This window comes from Cibotium barometz, chromosome 54 (assembly GCF_041138505.1).
Source record: "Cibotium barometz isolate CiBa-2024 chromosome 54, ASM4113850v1, whole genome shotgun sequence".
NCBI lineage: Eukaryota > Viridiplantae > Streptophyta > Polypodiopsida > Cyatheales > Cibotiaceae > Cibotium > Cibotium barometz.
In genome coordinates, this window is record NC_141099.1 from 6,277,334 (window position 1) to 6,297,182 (window position 19,849).

The 19,849-nt window shown below is 43.3% G+C and overlaps 1 protein-coding gene across 2 annotated transcripts; it reads right to left on the reverse strand.

Annotated features, from left to right (window-relative positions):
• Positions 1–540: 540 nt before the first annotated feature.
• LOC147607810 (ribonuclease H2 subunit C-like protein) lies at positions 541–17,256 on the reverse strand. Of its 2 annotated transcripts, XM_086789925.1 has the most exons (5): positions 17,090–17,256; positions 1,917–2,009; positions 1,498–1,691; positions 1,228–1,288; positions 553–1,115 (listed from the first exon to the last, which is right to left on the reverse strand). In XM_086789925.1, exons 1-5 carry the CDS (start codon positions 17,247–17,249, stop codon positions 1,087–1,089), a joined length of 537 nt encoding a protein of 178 aa, XP_086646051.1. In that variant the 5' UTR covers positions 17,250–17,256; the 3' UTR covers positions 553–1,086. The 2 variants fall into 2 exon arrangements, with proteins under 2 accessions (XP_086646052.1, XP_086646051.1); XM_086789926.1 differs by lacking the exon at positions 1,917–2,009 and having other exon boundaries at positions 541–1,115.
• Between the last annotated feature and the right edge of the window lie 2,593 nt (positions 17,257–19,849).

A 19,849-nucleotide genomic window follows, 5' to 3' on the forward strand; every position in this document is an offset into this window, starting at 1 on the left:
AGAGAGAGAGATATATATATATATTTATTAACAAATAATGCATGATACATGCATGTATTGTGTATTATATATATATATATATATATATATATGGATGTATTTTTCAACTCCAAACCACCCCCAAGCTTGGGAGAGAGAGATGACAAAAAGTACATGGAATTGAGCATCATTCGATGCACTCTATCCGTGATATATTTAGTACATTGCTTTGTTAATAGGGGAAGATAGTGTTGAAAACCATGATAACCCATTGCAATCTACTAAATAACTTTGCTGAAGACAGTGCTGGGATTTTGCAACTGCAAGGGCAACTGCACTTGGACCTCTTTAGCTCCAACTTTTTGGCTACAAAAGGTTTTGATGGTAGACATGATAAAGAATGAGGAGGAGGTTGGACATGGGATGCTAGAGAAAAAAAAACTAGTCTAGATGGCTGTGTACATGGGCCTGGAGGATGGCAGTCTGAGTTTATTTTGTGTGTGTGTGTGTGTGTGTGTGAGAGAGAGAGAGAGAGAGAGGGACGTCTTTTAATATCTTCGCCCACCCAACTGGCCACATGACATCGAAGTGCACTGAATGGAGCACCTAACCTTGAATCTCTCAATTGAGAGCCCAATGCATAAACTGGCTATGCCATCACTCAGACACAAGTTGCACATGAGTGACTTGCAGGGCTGCTGTCCATGACCCACCACCATAATCAGGCAAAATGAAGAGCCCATTTGCCACAAAACATAAACCCAGACAGCATCTCTAGCATTGCCATCTTGCCATTGTCAAGACTTTTGCCAAGCATCCTTGGCATGAACCCACCCTTCTGTAATCAGGCCATCTTGAACATATAACCCATTGGGGTGGGTATCTAAATAAGTAAATCTGATAAAACAAAAGATGCCATAAAATAGCCCTTAATGTCATGTAGACCTCCCAAATTCCAATGATTGTCATCTACATTACGACGATATTTCTAGTCGCTGTCTGCAGAATGCTTAAACACTTTAGTTCTTCATATAACCTTTGCAATAGATAAGGCGATCTCTTCACAGCTGCTTGTCCAAACCATGTAATTGGATCATAAATCCACGTTTAGCTTTGCTCCAATTTTCGCTTTTGTCCTAAAAACCATCCACAAATGCGAATGACATCCAGCATTGCTGCCTAATAACAGTAAATGTGATGGAAAGAACAATGTAGAGGCAAAAGCCAATTAAAACAGAAGGTATGTACCACTTTTGCTCATTTTACTCTGCTGTATAGACACTTCCTCTGCAGACACTGGCTTATGCATCTAGCAAAGCACATATAAAAATACATCAAGAATTAACATGGTAAGCTACCCACTTAAAAGAAAATTAGGTCATTCATTTTCCAGTTTCAAAAAGCATACATATTGCATGCATGCATACGTACATACATATGCATGTAAGTATACATTCATGCATGCATGCATAAATACGTGCAAATCTACGTGTGTAAAGGACATAAACATAACAGTACCATTGATGCCAAGCGCAGCCAGTCCAAAAATTTATGTCCACTATCAACAGAATGGGGGTTGTCATCGTGCCGCCAATATGTGAGATCTTTAAATGTAGCCTTTGCATTCCACAAATCCACTGTGGCAGGATTATCATTTCTCTTCCTTGCTCTTGTGCTGTCTTCAGCAGGCACATCCTTCTCAAGAAAAAGTCCTGGCATTCCACCACCAGACGTGCCAAACAATTGAAATGCTTTCAAGTTCCATCTGAGCAAAGCCCATTTCTTTGAAAGGTTTAAAGAACTTTCTAGATAAATACATCCAAAGAGCAATACCAAGACCTAAAAGGTTAAATGCAATATAACTAGCCTTAAAACTTGATCCAGGATTGATTACAAGGGACTATGACATAGAAGAAAATGGGACTAAGAGAACCTACCACAATAGTCCTGTGGAAGCTCTGTCGTCCGACCAAGGAACTTTCTCCCACGGAAACCTGCCTCCTTCACTTCAACACCTTCTATGATAGAATCTGCCATAGTCATGCAATTCAAGTTATAATTTCTGTGGTTTGTCCACATTTGCTTCGTGAGAGCCTAGCGTTTTGTTTTTGTTTCAAAAACTGCATAACAAAGATGCATCTCTAGATTCGCATGTAGTAAGCACTTGTAGCTTTTAAAAAATGCACTTTTGATGAGTAAGGATTTTTGTGATTGGCTAAAAAATATAAAGAAAAAATTTGCTCTTTTGACGAGTATGGATTTTTGTGATTGTGGATTTTCTGGATAGAGCAAATTTGTGTATGTTATGTAAGACTTGAGGATTGTATCCTTAAATACAGTGTTGGCACATCATGAAACTAAATATTCAACATGTTATTCCTTTAATTTATATAACTAACGCCTCACTACTTGGTAGACAACAAGACCATTACATATCAAATGATTGCAACCATTGTTCCTCTACATACACTACTAATTCCCCCAAGCAAATTGCAAAGCTTCACCAGATGAATTTTTTCATGAAAAAAATAGTTTGAGTCTTATATAAGGTGATGAAGGCTGAAAAGAAAGCCCGAGTGCTTCAGCCATCCCCTTATTTGGATGGACATGACTTACTTAGAGGTGTTAAGTTCATGTTGGAGCATATCGATCTACTCAGGTAAGTGATCTGCAGCTGGTAAGGTTCAAAGACCTCTCCCATCTTCATACTGCAAGGAATAGGGAATGGCTGCAGGAGGCCAGTACCCTCCAGAAAATGGTGAGCCCCAGTAAGAAGATGTAGATAATTTAGTTTGACAGAGCAGCTGCAGAATTTTTCTGATGGGGAGCTAATTAAGTTTTAACAGCTCAGCTGCAAGGAAACAAATTCTGACAGTACTGATGTGACCTGATCTTGTGCGCTTTATGCTGCAGAAGGTCCTTAAGTATACACCCCTGATTGAAACTCTACCGACCTGCGACCATGACAGAGTCAAGAACTAACTAGAAGAAAATTCAGTTAGAGGAGTCGGAATCGATATAGTTGATTTCCCAAATAGTGTAGCAGTTGGGTGTGCAGGTAGGACCTGGACAAGGCCAGTTCAAAGCATCTGGTACTCTGTGGAAGGGTTGGAGCTACCTACATTTGACAAGGAGTTGGTTCTTCACAAGTGAGCCTCAAAACCTGCAACAAAGTGAAGAGTTCTTCACCAACCTAAAATTCAGCAAAGTCGACCCGTTAAAGACAGGAAGAATCAGTGGCTGCTCTGTTCCCAGCCTAGATTGCTCAGAGATAACCGTGAGGTAATGGATTTCATATTTCAGCCAGCATTGTACATCATTCTCATGTCGATGGTGAATTCAGGTCGCGCAAGTACCACAGAGTCCTGTCATTCTAGTCCCACACAATTGACGTAACCAACTTGCAAAATGTAATGATGTATAGGGTGTGTTTTGTACCTAATACTAATCCTTGGGATTAGGGCCTAATCTAGCAAGGTTAGGGGAGCCCTAAGATTAGGGGAAGCAAGCTGATACACGTGGCTAGGGTTCATTAATAATAAGTCCATGAATTCGAGCTATTTATGACTAGATGGTTATTTATAGCACCAATATGGGCTATTATCATTATGGCTTGACAATCAGTCTTTGCTTGGAGCAAGAGCTGTCATACTCCTGCCATGGATATGGCAAATCACAGATAGTCTTGTTGAGGGCCTGTACGGGCAAGCACCGGTGGTATCGGATGCCACTGCTCACACGTATGGATCTCTGGGAGTGAGCCTTGGCCCTTGGCTCTCGGAAGGCCTGAGGACACAGATCGTGGTTAGGTGGTGAGCTTGCTTGCACCCTTCTATGTTGTTTGTACTAATCCTTTTGTTTAGCCTAAGTTTTAGGTGATCCTACGAAAGGTTGTCACAGTTGGTATCAAAGCCAACCTAATCACGGAGGCAAGAAAGCAAGGTTTGTGTGCCTTATGTGTGCTTTTCAATTATGTTGCCCAAACTCAAGTATTTCCCTTAGTTGCCATATCTATGTTTTGCTCTTCCAAAGAAGTAGGTGCCTTTCTTAGTTTTTAGTGGTATGAAAGGATGCATGTGGACTAAGAGAGGGAGGAAAGAGAGATAAGGATGTGTAGATATGCAAGAAGGGAAATCTGTCCGGGAAACCCCTAGGTCATAGCAGCCAGGTACGGGACAGGACGTATAATAGGGCAAAGTATAATACGTGTATAATACGTCGTTTTTATCAAGCCAAAATAAAAAACACCATTTTTTTTAATAATAAAAAACGTGTGTGTGTGTGTGTGTGTATATATATATATATATATATATATAATGTATGTACATACATACATACATACATACATACATACACACACACACACACATGTGCATATACAAATATATGTACATATAGACACAGGTGTTAACATGCATACATACATGAAAAACATAAAAAAAGGTTTTATATATATATATATATATACACGTGTATATACTCATATATGTACATATACATATAGGTGTTAACATGCATACATACATGAAAAGCATTATATTTTTAAAAAAACGTTTTTTTTTTTTGAAAAAAAATGAAAAAAAATTTTTCACGTTTTTTTATCAATTGGATGTTTTTTATTATAAAAAACGTCCCGTCGCGTCCAATATATAAAAAACGCGTTTTATAGCTGCTATACCCTAGGTGCAGAAACCCATATTCCATTGGTAATTTCTGCTGAAAGCTTGCGCACCAGAGGCCATCATTGCTTTTGCTAGGCTGTAGGAGTGTCATGCGTGCATGCTATGCGCCTGTAGGGGACGTCTTAGGTGGGCAGCATGGCAGTACAACATCTAATGGTATCCACTTTTCAAGTCAAGCTTTGAAAACATCTTGGCTCCGTTCAGCCTCTTAGATATATAATCAATCTCAGCCATTGGAAACTTGCTCTTGACTGTCAGCTTATTAGAAGCACGATATTCCCCACAAAGTCTGCAAGATCCATCCTTTTTCCTAACAAAAAGGATCAGTGCTGCAAAAGGAGACACACTATAACGTATAAAACCAGCTTGCAACAATTCTTGGAGCTAGTGGTCCAACTCCAATTCCATAGCCTTGGTCAGGCAATGCAAAAACTTGCTTGCTAGTTTCGAGCCTGAGAGGAGATCTATCATGTGGTCCTTTGGTCTAGACACGGGGAGCTTGGGAGGGAGATTGAATGTTAGCATACTCATCCCCAAATTCTGCCCAGATATGGTCTCCCCTTTTGATCCCTTTTATGGCCCTTGGTTGTGGGCTGGCCACCCCTATTTTCTTGGTATTTTTCCCAAGTCGGGTGACTTATCCCCTGTCGGCCAGCTCTTGGCTTTCCAGTCGGCCAGTTGCTTTATTTCCATTCGGCCAACCCTCATGACCTATTTATAGGTGGGCTTGCCTCTTCTCTTTTTCATAGCTTGGTCATCTTTTGTATCCCTCACTTATGAGACCTTTATGTCTCTTGCTCGGGATTGCTTTCATTGCAGTATACTCAGCATAGTTGCTTCATATCTCTCCCTCTCTTTGACTTCTCAGATCAACACACTCTAGGGCTTATCTTGCTTCCGCTCTGTGCACTCTTTCATGGTATCATCGCTCTAGATTCAGAGTTCACACTGCTGCCCCTAGTTTATGCCCTGTTTTCAGTGTTAGGGGACTCACACACTCGCACAAAGCAAGGGTTCCTGCCGATTAGGGTTAGCTGCAGGAAGAAGAAGCTCACACAAAGAGAGAGAGAGAGAGAGAAATGAAATGAAATGAAATGTTATATTAACGTCTTCAAAAGGCCATAATGACCTATGAGACCAAAAGTTACATCATGGTGGATCTGATACAATGTCTGGATAAAAAAACCCAGAAAATGAAAAAATAAAGATGATACTACTGGCACCTAAAACATGAAACTGGAACTGGAAGGTACACTATGGAGGTACCTCCATCTCATAATATGTGCCGCATCGGACACTGGCGGATCTCCTCAATATCCTGTGTGGTCAGCACCCTGACTGGGTGTCTCGCATGCCTCGCAAGAATAATCCGAATCTGCCGCTGCAACATCCGTCTATCCTGGGATGCCCTCCTCCGTGGTCGTGGGCGTCTGGACCACCCAAGCTCAATCGCACGATCAATCAGTGTACCTCTGGTGTGGGCGGTATCCATGTCCTGCTGCTGCTGTGGTCCATCTGGCGCAGTGATGGCCGGACTAAAGAAGTCTGTAATGTGCCTCTGAGTCTGGCTCTCTGTGCGCCTAAGCAGGCTATCTCTATGTCTCCGCAGCTCAAGCAAGAACAATCCCAAACACCTCTGGTCCTGGTACCCCATGACTCTGGAAAGTGGTCCAAAACCCTCTCTGAATAAACAGTGGAAACGACCACGTATCTCATAGTATGCAGTACAATGGCATATATAATGCAGCTCTGTCTCTGGCTCCCCATGGCATACTCGGCATATCCTGGCCTCAGCTGGTATACCTCTATATCGGCCAATCTCAATCTCAAGCTGGTGTGAGGATGTGCGAATCTGACCAATAGCACATCGTACTGCATGAGACAAGTGTACATCCATGTAACTGGGTCTGATCACAAAACCATCTGCTGTGAGCTGAAGAAAATGTTCTCTGTAGAAAGCCATCTTCGTGCCCAGCTCCTCAGTCGGCTGTATCCATGTCCTCCTAATGTCCAGCTGAACTAAATCCTGACGGATGAGTCTGGTAATCTCTGTCCGTGTAAGAGTGAGAGAGGGTGCCTCCAGAGAATACTGGAAGGGAGGCAATCTGTCCATGCTAAAACCATGTGCCTGGAACCAAGATGTCATCTGTCCATACCAACAAGCCGTGTCTCCCTGTAAAGCTAACTGTCGGGAGGACTCCAGGGCGAGGCGTGCATATCTGTCTCGGGGGAGATCCCACAAGCCATGTATGTAGGAGACTGATCTCGTAAGAGCCTCAATCACCAGAGGGGCAGCCACCAGCTCTGCTCGAATAATCTCATGAGGTACCACAGCCTTGGCTCTAATAAGCCTAGCAATCATAGATACCAAAGGCCTCTCCATACCTCTCCACCCGCCTGCGCTGTGATGGCCCACTGAAGGTCCCCATATCTGCACTCCATAAAGCATAGCTGATGTCACTAGAGTGTCAAAAAGCCAGAGTTTTGTTCGAGGTTCCTGAAACTGAACCTGCGAACACATCCTCTCCAAACCACCCAGGGCTGCATGTGCTCTAGTCAATCTAGTCTCTGCTGCTCTCCTCATCGAAAACACTGGCCCACTGAATACTACCCCAAGATATGTATATGCATCTGTATACTCCACAATCTCCTGCCCATATGTAAATGTGGAAGCTGATCGCCGAACCCACTGTGGCGTGGTGTTAAACACCATAACCTTGGTTTTGCCAAGGTTGACAGACAATCCACTATCATGTGCAAACTCATGTAAAGCATCCAGATGACGCTGCATACCCTCAGAAGAGTCAGAGATCAACACAATATCATCAGCATATAACAATAGTGGGATCCATGTACCTGCTAGCTGGGCTCCTCTGTCCCCCAATCTCTCAATGTAGTCAGAAGCCTCATCCACATACATACCAAACAGTGAAGGAGATAACGGGCAACCTTGCTTCACTCCTATAGTGGAGTGAACCAAAGTAGAGACCCCCTCTGGGGTGCGTACCTGTCCTGCAACTGATCTGTATAAAGCCATAATTCCCCATATGAGCTCTGTGGGTACCCCCATCTCCTGTAATCGCCTCATCAATCTGGCTCTGGGCACTGTATCAAATGCTTTGCGGAAGTCTACAAAGCTACAATAAATCCGTCGCCCATGCGACCTGCCCTCCTCAATAATGGCCCGGAGAGTCAAGATGTGGTCAAGAGTAGAGAAACCTCTCCTGAACCCTGCCTGTCCCTCTGCTCGAATGCCAACTCTCTCTGCCCATCTACTCAACTGCTGCTCAAGAATGGATGCATACAATCGTGCTAGTGTGTGACCAATCATAATAGTGCGATAATTCCCTGGCTGCATAGGGTCCCCTGACTTGAAGATAGGCACGATGGTGGACCTACTCCAAGTCTCGGGTAAGCCTTCGCACATAGCACAATTGAACATCACTGCTAGAAGCTCTGCCAGCATGTCTCTCGCATGAATAAAGTGCTCAGCAACCAATCCATCGTGATCATATGCTCTCCCAGTCTTCATCCTATCAATGGCCTTCCTTACCATCTCTGCGGTAAAGAAAGTACATGTCTGTGGGCATGGTGCTGGCGGGTCAGGAAAAGGTGTCTGTCCAGGAACTGTATATAGAGATGCTGCATAACTACCCCAGACCTCTGTAGAAGTGATGGCCAAAGTAGAGGAGGACTCATGAAACAGACGCCAAGCCTCCCTCGAATCCTGGCTCAAGAACAGCTGGTATAATTCCTGCTCTAGCTGAGCAAGGAAGGCCCGCTTCTTCCTTCGCACAAGGCGTCGGAAGGCAATACGTGACTGTCGGTAAGTAGTGACTCCCAAAGCAACCTCCCGCTGCAGTCGGGCTCTGGTCTCTCTGCACTCCTCATCATACCAGCTGTTCTGGGGCATACATCTAGAATGCTGTCTCTGTCCAGGCTGAGTATGTGGATATGCCTCTCTCGCTGCATCATGTAAAGTCTCTGTCAGTATATGGGTCAACTCCTCCAAAGGTCTCCTTGGCTCCTCTGTGTACAGACGTCTATAAATCCCATCTGTGTAGACAGCATCAGTCTCTGAGGTAAAAGTATATCGAGTGTGATCTGCCCCTCGTGTCCTCTGAGCTGTGGTAAAGTGAAAAGAGATAGTCAATGTCAACAATGCATGATCCACTACTACCCCAATGGGCCGAGATCCAACTGTGAGGTCCTCAATGCATGAAACAAAGCTGGGCATAGCCATAACATAATCCACTGTGCTAGCACCATGTCTATGTGGAAAGCAAGTAAATCCAGCTGCTGACGGAAACCTCTGCAAGCCATTAAGTATGGCCAACCCATGCGCAGTCCCCATATCTACCAAATATCTCCCATACTCTGTGCACTCCACATCCTGTGAGCTTCTGTCTAATCCCATATCCAGAGTGTCCAACTCTCTCAGCATCTCCTCCGAGGTATCATAAAAGGCTGTCTGGCGGTTGCCCGTCCGGGCATTAAAGTCCCCTAACAGGATGATGTCTCCATCCCTAGAGAACTCCCATATGTCATCATCTAGCACAGAGAAAGGAGACTGAGAGAGAGACACACACAAAATGTGTGGTGATCACAAATGCAAGTCAACCCTTGCATGTTAGTCACATCCATATAATATAGAAGTACAAAGTTATATGGATAGAATGTCCTTTCACACTTGATATTCAAGGGGAAAAACCACAGGGGAAAAAGTGCCCTTGGTTAAGCCCTGTTCACATGTAGCACTACAATAAGTGAGCATATGCCTACAAATACCCCCAGTAGTGGAAGTGTGAACTCGTACAAGGTAGCAGATCATTCTCTGTATGAGAGTAAGCCCAAAGCTTTGCGGAAAGCTTCAAACTTCTCTCAAGGTAAAGCCTTTGTGAACAGATCTGCAACATTATCCTGTGTAGGGCAGTAAGATAAACTGATCTTCCCAGCATGTAGCCTCTCTCTGACATAGTGATAATGAATCTCAATGTGCTTGGTACATGTGAAATACGTGATTTCGTACCACGGCCATAGCACTCTGGCTATCAATGAGAATGGTGGTGGGTGTCTACTGACACTTACGAAGATTAGATAATAATCTCCTCAACCATACACAATCTATTGTCGCTGTAAAGACTGCCCTGTACTCAGTCTCACAAGTAGATGTGGCAACAGTGGGCTGCTTTTTGCTCAACCAAGATATGCATGAACTACCAAGAAAAAAACAATTCACACTGGTGGATTGCCTGGTATCATAATCACCAGCCCAATCTGAATCACTGTATGCATAAAGCTGCAAGCTACCCCCCCTGGGATAGAACAAACCAAGATCCAGGGTACCCTGACGATAACGGAAAATGTGTTTGGCTACTTGCCAGTGCTTTGTGCTTGGGCTGTGCATGAATTTGCTCAACAAAGACACCCCAAAAGATATGTTAGGCCTCATGTTACACAAGTAAATGAGGCATCCCACTGCCTGGCTCTGTAAATGCCGACCTCCTCAAAAGGCTCACCAATATCATGCATAGTAAGCCGTACACCTGGTTCTACTGGAGTAGAAATTGGCTTACATTCTTTCATGTGAAACCTTTTTAGCAAACTTTTTATGTACTTAGTTTGCTGCATAACAATGCCATCATCTCTATGCATAAACTATATGCCAAGATAGTAGTGTAAAGGCCCCAAATCTGACATATCAAATCAGCTTTCAAATGAGCCTTGAAATCTGAAATTTGTTCTTTGCTAGTCCCTGTTATGAGCATGTCATCTACATACAAGATGACTATGAGAATATCGGCACCAGTTTTCTTCACATACAATGTGCTTTCAGTTGGACTATTCACATAACCTTGGCTAGTTAGATGAGCATGTATTTTATCATACCAAGCTCTTGGAGCTTGTTTTAACCCATACAATGCTTTGTGTAACCTCCACACTTTATGTTCCTCACTAAGAACTACAAAACCAATGGGCTGATTTACATATACTTCCTCCTGTAAATCCCCATTTAAGAATGCAATTTTGATATCCAACTGATGCACTTTCCATCCTTTATGTGCAGCCAATGCAATCACTGATCGAATTGTAGTCATTCTCAAAGTAGAAGCAAAAGTCTCCTCATAATCTATTCCCTTTTTCTGAGAACAACCTTTAGCCACCATCAAACTTCCTTTTGACTTTGTACACCCACTTTGTTCCAATAACATTCTTGCCTTTTGGCAAGTCCACAAGGTATTGTTCTTCATGATAGAAGAGATTTCATCCTACAAGGCTTTGCACCCAGTGCTCATTCTCATGTGTTTCTTCATAAGAAGAAGGCTCTTTTGAATCAAAGAGACCACCCATGGCTAATGCAAACTCCCCATGATGCATATTCAATGCATTGCTGGAACTAGCCCTTGTTCTACCTATCAATGGATCTACAAGTTTGCTATCTTGCAAAGTTTTCAGCAACCATCTTGGCACCGACTTGGCTGTTTGCTCTTCCTTGACAAGATCTTCAACTTCTCCCACAGAAGGGGGATGAATTGCTGGCTGTTCTGCATGTTCTACAAGAGGATTTTCTTGTGTAGGGACTGGCTGATCTGAATCTCCCCTAATTACAATGGATAATAGACCATCAAACATGTCCTGTATGCCTGTATCATGACTTTTATACAAGTTGTACATGGGCTGTACTGAATTTTCAGCAAATACCACATCTCTACTAACAAAAATCCAACGTGTTGCTAGATTATAAAGACGATATCCTTTACTCTCATTGCTGTAGCCCACAAAAATGCATTTTATTGCTTTATCATCTAGCTTTGTTCTGAGTTATGGCACATGTGCATATGTCAAACACCCAAATGTATGCATATAATCCACTTTTGGCTTAAGCCTCAAATGATGTCATGGTTTTCAAAGCTTTTGTTGGACACCTGTTCAACACGTGGGTTGCACACATTATAGCTTCCATCCAAAAATTGTGAGGCAACTTTTGTACTTTCACCATGCATCTTGCCATCGTGTTCCAGAAGTGACTATTTCATAATTCTTTGATGGGTCTTTTACCAAACACTTCCCATCTTCAAATTCAACCTTTAAACCTTGGTTGTTTATGGCTAAGACAGAGAGCAGATTTTTCTTTATCCCTCGAATATACAACACTTTTGTCATACATATACTGGCAACATTGGCTGCAACAAGTATGACATTGCCAATTCCCTTTACTGGATAAGTGGTATGATCTCCACATGATACAGTGCCGCCATTAGAAGCATAAACCAAGTGTTGAAATACATCTTTGCATGAAGTGATGTGGCTCGAAGCACCACTGTAAAAATACCATGATACATCTCGTCTATCAGATGCAATGCAAGACATATCATTGTCTAAAGCACTTGGTGTGTCACTAGTGCATGTGACCAAAAAAGTGTACTCTTCTTGAATTACATTAGCCAATTGTTGTGCTTTGTCATCAGAAGAGTCTGCTACTACATTGCCTGCATCTTTCTTTTTCTCTTTTGCAATCCGCTTTCTACATTCATTGATGTAGTGGTGGCCAGGCTTATGGCAGTAGTGACATTTGCCCGTCTTTTTAGGCTTGTTTGCATCCCCTTTGTCAGACTTTTCACCACCAAAAGAGGGCTGTCCATGACCAGCCTTACTAGACTGCTGTCCCCCATGCTTAAAGCTCTTTGCTTTACCCTTATCCTTGGCTATAAATGCCTTGTCTCCACCATGGTTGCTAGATAGGTTTACTCTTGTTTGCTCTTCGTGCAAGAGAAAACCCACCAGCTCTTCAAAAGTGACAGGATCACCACCTCCTCTCATAGAGAGGTTGCGTGTTACATGCGGAAGCTCTTGGAGTCTTCTTTCAGCCCTGAACACCACTTAGAACATGCTGATGCAAAAACGCAGACAGAAGGGAGAGTAGAGAGAGGGAGAGAGGGCTGGAAATCCAGTAATTCATAATGAGCCTTGAGTGCCTTATATAGGCCTTTGGACATACTAGAGAGCTGGCCGACTCGGCCAACCGATTGGACACAAATTGCAAAATCACTTCCCAACCTGCCTTCTCTTGCAGCCGACAACACATCATGCCACCGACAGGTTCTTCTAGCATTCCATGTAGCCGACAGGTCATCTGGTCCAATCCTAGTCCAACACTTTTCCATGCTTTGCACTCCTTTGCTCCAAAATCTGGTTCTAACTGATTCTTAAGTTCCTTCTTTATCTGTTGCCCTTCAGGACTAGCCTCAAAGAATATCCATGGCAAATCTTGCACATGACATCCCCCTCTGCTAAACTTGATGACGGGATTCCAACCTGCTCTTGGATGACTATCATCATCCCATTCTGTTCCTGGAGTCCCTCTATCATCCCATCCATCTCTGGCAATCCTTTTCACTGAAAACCCGGCCCGGTCTCCAAATTATCTCTAACTCTGAATAAGATCTATGCATCTATTCCATCCAGCCCCCAATCCGTTCCTGCCCTGTCTCTGAACACCGTCTTAGTCTTCATTCTTGAGAAATGAGTCTGGCACTCTCACTCCACCCCTTGGAGGATCATCCTCCCTTGGAACCGTTGCCCGAAAGCCTTTCTTAGCTCACAGGACTGCCATCCCCTTTGGGCTTTGTGGAACACCACCAACCAACCTCCAAGGAGCTCTTCCCGGTCTTGTGCTCCATACCTTGGGCTTCGTACCTGTGCACTTTCCTATACCTTGGACCTGTACACCTTCATATGGGACTGAATCAGTGTTTAGCCTTGCTGAGCCTGATGCTCTGATACCAATGTTACATGCGGAAGCTCTTGGAGTCTTCTTTCAACCCTAAACACCACTTAGAACATGTTGATGCAAAAACGCAGACAGAAGGGAGAGTAGAGAGAGGGAGAGATGGCTGGAAATCCAATATTTCATATGGTACAAAAAGGTACATAATCCTTACAGCCATGGGCTGCCTTGAAAAGGTAGTAAAATACCTATTCTAGTCCTAGTCTAGACCCACACCCAAAGGGGGAGTGAATGAAAAACACAATGAGCCTTGAGTGCCTTATATAGGCCTTTGGACATACTAGAGAGCTGGTCGACTGCTGGTCAGCCAGCCGACTGGACACAAATTGCAAAATCTCTTCCCAACCTGCCTTCTCTTGCAGCCGACAGCACATCATGCCACTGATAGGTTCTTCTAGCATTCCATGCAGCCGACAGGTCATCTGGTCCAATCCTAGTCCAACACTTTTCCATGCTTTGCACTCCTTTGCTCCAAAATCTGGCTCTAACTGATTCTTAAGTTCTTTCTTTACCTGTTGCCCTTCAGGACTAGCCGCAAAGAATGTCCATGGCAAATCTTGCACATGACATTGAGAGAGGTGTGAAAGCCCAAGTAGGAAGGTAATAAAGAATGAAGAGTGTTGGTGACCTGCTATCTGTCTGGGATAACCTCATCAGTGTTGATGAGCAATTGTTGAGCAATTGTTGAGCAATTGTTCCTACAAATCTTTCACTTTGGTGAGATGATCTGACATAGAGTCACCCTCATCCATGGAAAGAAGATTTCAAGTAGGCAACTCTTGCCTCGTTGTGTACCTGATACATTGCTTCCAATGTGTCCCATGCAAGCTTCGATGTCTTGCAAGACCGAATGTGTGGAATAATAGACCTTTTCACACTGAAAGGACTATCAAGGACATGGCCTGTGTATCCCTGGAGTCCCATCTCTTTTGCTCTTGTGCGAGAGCAGCTTCTACTTCAGGAGCTATTTGAGCACCTCCCCTTTGAGGCGTTGCTGGTTGTATGGTAAGTGGGCATGTGTAGTCACCACACACGATGCCCCAAAGCCCTTTGGCTACCAACAAATTACGGATCATGAAACTCCAGAGGAAGTAGTTTGATCCATCCAACTTGTCCTCCTGGGTGAGCACACCAAATACAACTGTAGCATTTTGAGCCATGTCAACAAAATACACCTACAAGCAAACCAAGCACCAATGTGCACAACCAAGCAACTAAATGTCCTATGTAAATTTTTGCCTGCAACCTAAAGCAAGTATAAACCTACACCAAATTGTTCGAGTACACTCAATGTGTATACATATGTGACAAATCACTGTTGTAATCTCCTATTACATGCTCCAAACTGAAAAGCCCCACTTTTTATGGGGTGCAATTGCTTCAATGTGCGATAAATTGCCCGATTTTCACAAAAGCCCCAAATTTTTGCAATTTAAAGAGACTTAATTGAGTGATTTTGACCTCAATTTGAAAAAACCCCCCAAATTCCAAGCAAGGCAATATGTTCAATTTTGCCAATTTTGTAACAAATTGAGGAATCCCCTAAATTCCATAGGACAACTAACAGAAATCCCCAAATGCTTGCACCTACAAGTGTCTAAATTTTAAAATCAAAAGATTTACCTGCAAGTGACCTAGAGGAGGTGGAGCTGTATTGTTGCTGGGAGAAGAGGGAAAGCTCCAAGTGGTGACAGACTGAAGGGCGACCAAGTACAAAAGGCGACGGACACAGAGGCGTCAGAGCTAAAGGGCGACTAGGTACAGAAGGCGTCAGAGCTGCACAAGGCTACAGACTACGTCTCAGTCGGGGTGCTGCAAGCAGGCAATGCTGCTGCTAGAGACGACAAAGGCACAGGTGACATAGCCAACAACGGCGACGAGGACTGGGGATGGCGGCGGCCCGAAGACGAAGATGACGGACGGATCTGTCACGGCGATGGCGGGCGACTGACGGACGGATTTGTCACGGCGACGAAAAGATAACTCCAGTTTTCCACCCAAAGTGGCCCTTGCCACGTAAGCCCAAGGCAGAGCGGAGCTCCGCCCTGGGCCACCTCACAAGGTGCAAGCTCCGCCGACGGGCGGGGCGATGGTGGAGCCCTCCCCACTAGCGCCGCCCAGTCTGGTGGCCAAAGAGGGCGGACCGACGGAGCACAGGCGGTAGCGAAGACAGACGAACGAATCTTGGCCTCCGACAAACGGACTGTGCAACGACGGAAAAACGCAACGATGACGGAACTGCATGTCCAAGGGGGTGCACCCAGCACTGATGCCACTTGTTGGGGGACTCACACACAGCAAGCGTTCTTGGCACTTGCAAATTAGGGTTAGCTGCAAGAAGAAGAAGCTCACACAAAGAGAGAGAGAGAGAGAGAGAGAGAGAGAGACACACACACAAAATGTGTGGTAATCACAAATGCAAGTCAACCCTTGCATGTGTGTCACATCCATATAATATAGAAGTACAAAGTTATATGGATAGAGTGTCCTTTCACACTTGATATCCAAGGGGAAAACCCACATGGGAAAAAGTGCCCTCGGTTAAGCCCTGTTCACACGTAGCACTGCAATAAGTGAGCATATGCCTACATTCAACACCTTCACTTCTGCGTTTTCCCCAGATCTGCTGTTGGTCAACCTGCCTCTTCCAAGCACTTCCCCATTGCAGTTTGTGGTCAATCTTCATTGTTTTTTACCTTTGGGACCCTTGTACAGCTGACGGGCCATGACAAAGAGTCAGATTACCTCTGTCAGTACTGTTGAATGTCAAGCCAATCTTGACATGGAACATTCACAAGGCACCAAGACGCATTGTCCCATGCATCCAATGCAACATTATAGTGTGTGGCGTAACTGTGCCTCAATTGCAACACCAATGGGCGTTCACAGAGAAGTAGAATCTTGCAACATGCACATGTGAAAGTTGGTGGACAAATTTGACAAGGCCGTAGGAAAACCCTACAAGAGGAGAAGGCCAAGCACTAGACTATGCAAACAGCATGAGCAGCATAGTACTAAAGGGATGGCGGACAGTAGGGAAGCCCATGCATGAAGGGTGCCCAAGAGCCCTCAATCGGGAGGCTACCTCTTTCTTACACAGGGGCATGAGGGGTGTTCTAACACATGTCAAGAGCTTGCAGACTGAAAGATGAAGCCCTTTCCTGATACTAAACAGCCATGCATAGTTGTCTAATGCTAAGCCCACAAATAAATGCGTCATCAAAGGAGCATCACCTTGCATCTAATGGCTCGCAGGCTACAAGAATGTATCAATTATGCTGGATTAACAAAGAAAAAGGGGTGCAAAGTATGTATATCTGCTCATTAAGCTCCCGTCCTGCGTGTACTGAACCCAATTAGCCAGTTTAGGGTTAACGGAAAACTTAATGGTAAATACCTTGGGATTGAGCGGAAAGATGTGAAGAATGCAAATGCGTTTATCATGTATCATTTGAGATCTCATCTAGATCTACTCACAAAGCTTCAGAGAAGCAACCACATCACCATGCATATCCTAAACCCAATTAGCCAGTTTAACCAGGAGGCTTAATGGAAAGCCCAATGGTAAATACATTGGGACTAAGCACAAAGATATGAAGTATGAAAATGGGTTATGCATGTATGGATATGAGGGAAGCACCTGCGGTCTTGGGCCTGAAGTAATCTGAGACAGGAGCCGGCCCATTGTGGTTTATGGTGCAAGGGAGCATGTGAGCCTCGTTCTGGCCCAGTCTGGAGCAGCCCTCGGCGATGCGGATCACTCCTGTGCTCCCTTCTGGTATCGCCATGTGCTTGTCCATTGACAAGGCATTTTGGCGGGAGGATCCTCATATCGACAATAATAAATAATCAATGTTTTTTTACTGTAATAAATAATGATTAGACTTAATCCTCATTATTGGTTCTTTTTTGCAGAGTTTAATTTTCTTATTATATTATACTAGTGCCCCAGGACAAAAAAAGTATTTTCCCAAAAAGTGGAAAACCTTCATGTAAAAATTATGAAAATATTTATATAGGAAAATCTTGAAATCTGAAGGTTTTTGTTCTAAAACTTCTCAAAATTTGGAGGTCTTTGTACTTTCAAGTTTTTAAATTTGAAGGTATTTTTTAAAATTTGCAGGTGCAAACTACACATAAACCCAGGTTTTTTTCGATAATTGCCAGGACCCCCCACAGACCAAGGGCATTAGTCCTGGACGGGCTTATCGGTGCTCATTACTAGTTCTATTTAATACTTTTTGTTTTACAAGTCGGGGTTTACTTGGCACAAAAATTATATTAGTACTTTTAGTTGGGGTTTACATGGCACAAAATTCTATTAGTACTCTTACATTTTTTAGCCTTCACTAAATGTTTAGTTGTATCTAGAGTCTTCATTTGCATTTTTTGGCCTTCTAACAAGTAGGTCGCCTACCTTGCAAAGTTAGGCATTTTGTTACTTTTTTCTCTAAGCACTCCTCAAGGCTCCCGTGTTGCTCAATGGGCTTAGGGCACAACGCAACACAAACATAAGAACCCCAAAACCACACACTCAACAAGAAAGGGGCACCACCTAGTTATGTGTGTTAACTAGGACACCAAAGATCTTTCCTTGTAGCCAATCAATACAAGCTAACCATATACATCAATCAAAAGACACACACACCCTCAACAAACACTCATAACATATGGTATTGTGTGTAGAGGAGACTAGCATAACACAAATAGATGCACACCAAACTTGGAGAAGAACTTAGAGAGACAATATAAGCTTTATTTTGTTGTCGGTATACACATGGTCTTAAGGTTACGGGAGCCCTCTCACCATACAACCCTCTTACCATGGAATGAAAGGCAACAAATCAAAAACAGGCCCTCAAGCCGCCAAGCATAAAATCACACCACAAAATACAAGGATCGAATTTACCTTAAATCAAACATCGGATTGCTTTGCTAAATCAACTTTGGAGATGTAGGAGTCCAAGATTTTGTACACAATTGCACTCAAACTACTAATCTTATTTATGCACAAAGGCAAGATACAATTATGATAGGGAGTATGGCATCACTCAAGCCCTCACAATGACATAACTAGCTTCAAGCTTCTCTATGCAATCAAAGGTATTGATGTATAGAGAGAGCTCACAAGTTCACTATCTCCTTACACACTAGAGTTGGGAGTGGTGTACAATGTGTGTAATCCCCCTTTTTACAAGGAATGGAGAGGGCTCTATTTATAGGTTTGAGAAGCCCCAATTAGGATTAAGCCTAATCAATTTTATTATGAAAAATCATAGATTATGGATTTTTTATTTTGAAATGAGAGTGGGCCTCTTCTTATCCCTTGAGTCACATGGATGTGGGGCTCAAGGTGAGAGAATTATTGAAGGTGAGAGGAGAGTGTGATGTAGAGGTTTGAGCAAATAACTTGTAGTAATGCCTACTCAAAAAGTAGTAGAGTGGGTGCTTATTTACATATGGCTAGTAGTAGAGTGGGTGCTTATTTACATATGGTTAGTAGTTAGTAATCACTATAAAAGGTTAGTAGAGTGGGTGCTTATTTACATATGGTTAGTGGTTAGTAGAGTGGGTGCTTATTTACATATGGTTAGTGGTTAGTAGTTAGTAATCACTATAAAAGGTTAGTAATACAATGTACAAATGGGTGAGAAGGGCTGAGAGGTTGAGTGAGAGGAGTAAAGATTTAGAAAGATCCTTTGTGTGGTTGAAAGCTCGAAGAAGCTTGGATTCTCCCATGTGTAGATCTTTAAATTAACCGCCGATCTCCTTCTTGCATTTGACGCCACAAAAGTTGATTGAGGTGAAGAACATGGGGGTTTTTGTAGATGGAAACCCCATATTTGCAGAGGTTAATATGATACATTCATGCTAAATTTTTATGTATTTTTTGAGATTGGGAAAATAATTTAGTAATATGGGAGTAGTAGGGAGAGAAATGGAGATGAGGTATGGGTGTAGAGTAAATATGAGAGCAAATGGAGATGGAAGGAGAGAGCAAAGGTGGAGAGGGTGAGAGAGGATATGAAGTTTGCAGGTTTGATGGAGTGAGAAAGGAATGAGTAAGTGTGTAGGTGATGAATGTGTAAGGGAGGTGAGAAGAGACTAGGTGTACCTTGCCAAAAAGTGGGCAGACTGGGGTCCAATAAAAAATTCATATCTCACCGCCATTAGCTCCAAAAATTCTCAAAAAAATTGAGCATATTTCTGAGCTCCCGAGCTAACTTTTTTCCTTTGATGATCAGTCCAAATTCGGAGTGGAGGCAGGCGCAAAAAATTCAGCAGAATCATGTATTTTCTGATTTTTTAAAATCTTTGTGTGGGTCCCCATTGGTGGAATTTCTTGATAGCTCCAAGAGTGAGCCCCCCAATACATCATACCCTGACCTTAGAGACTCAA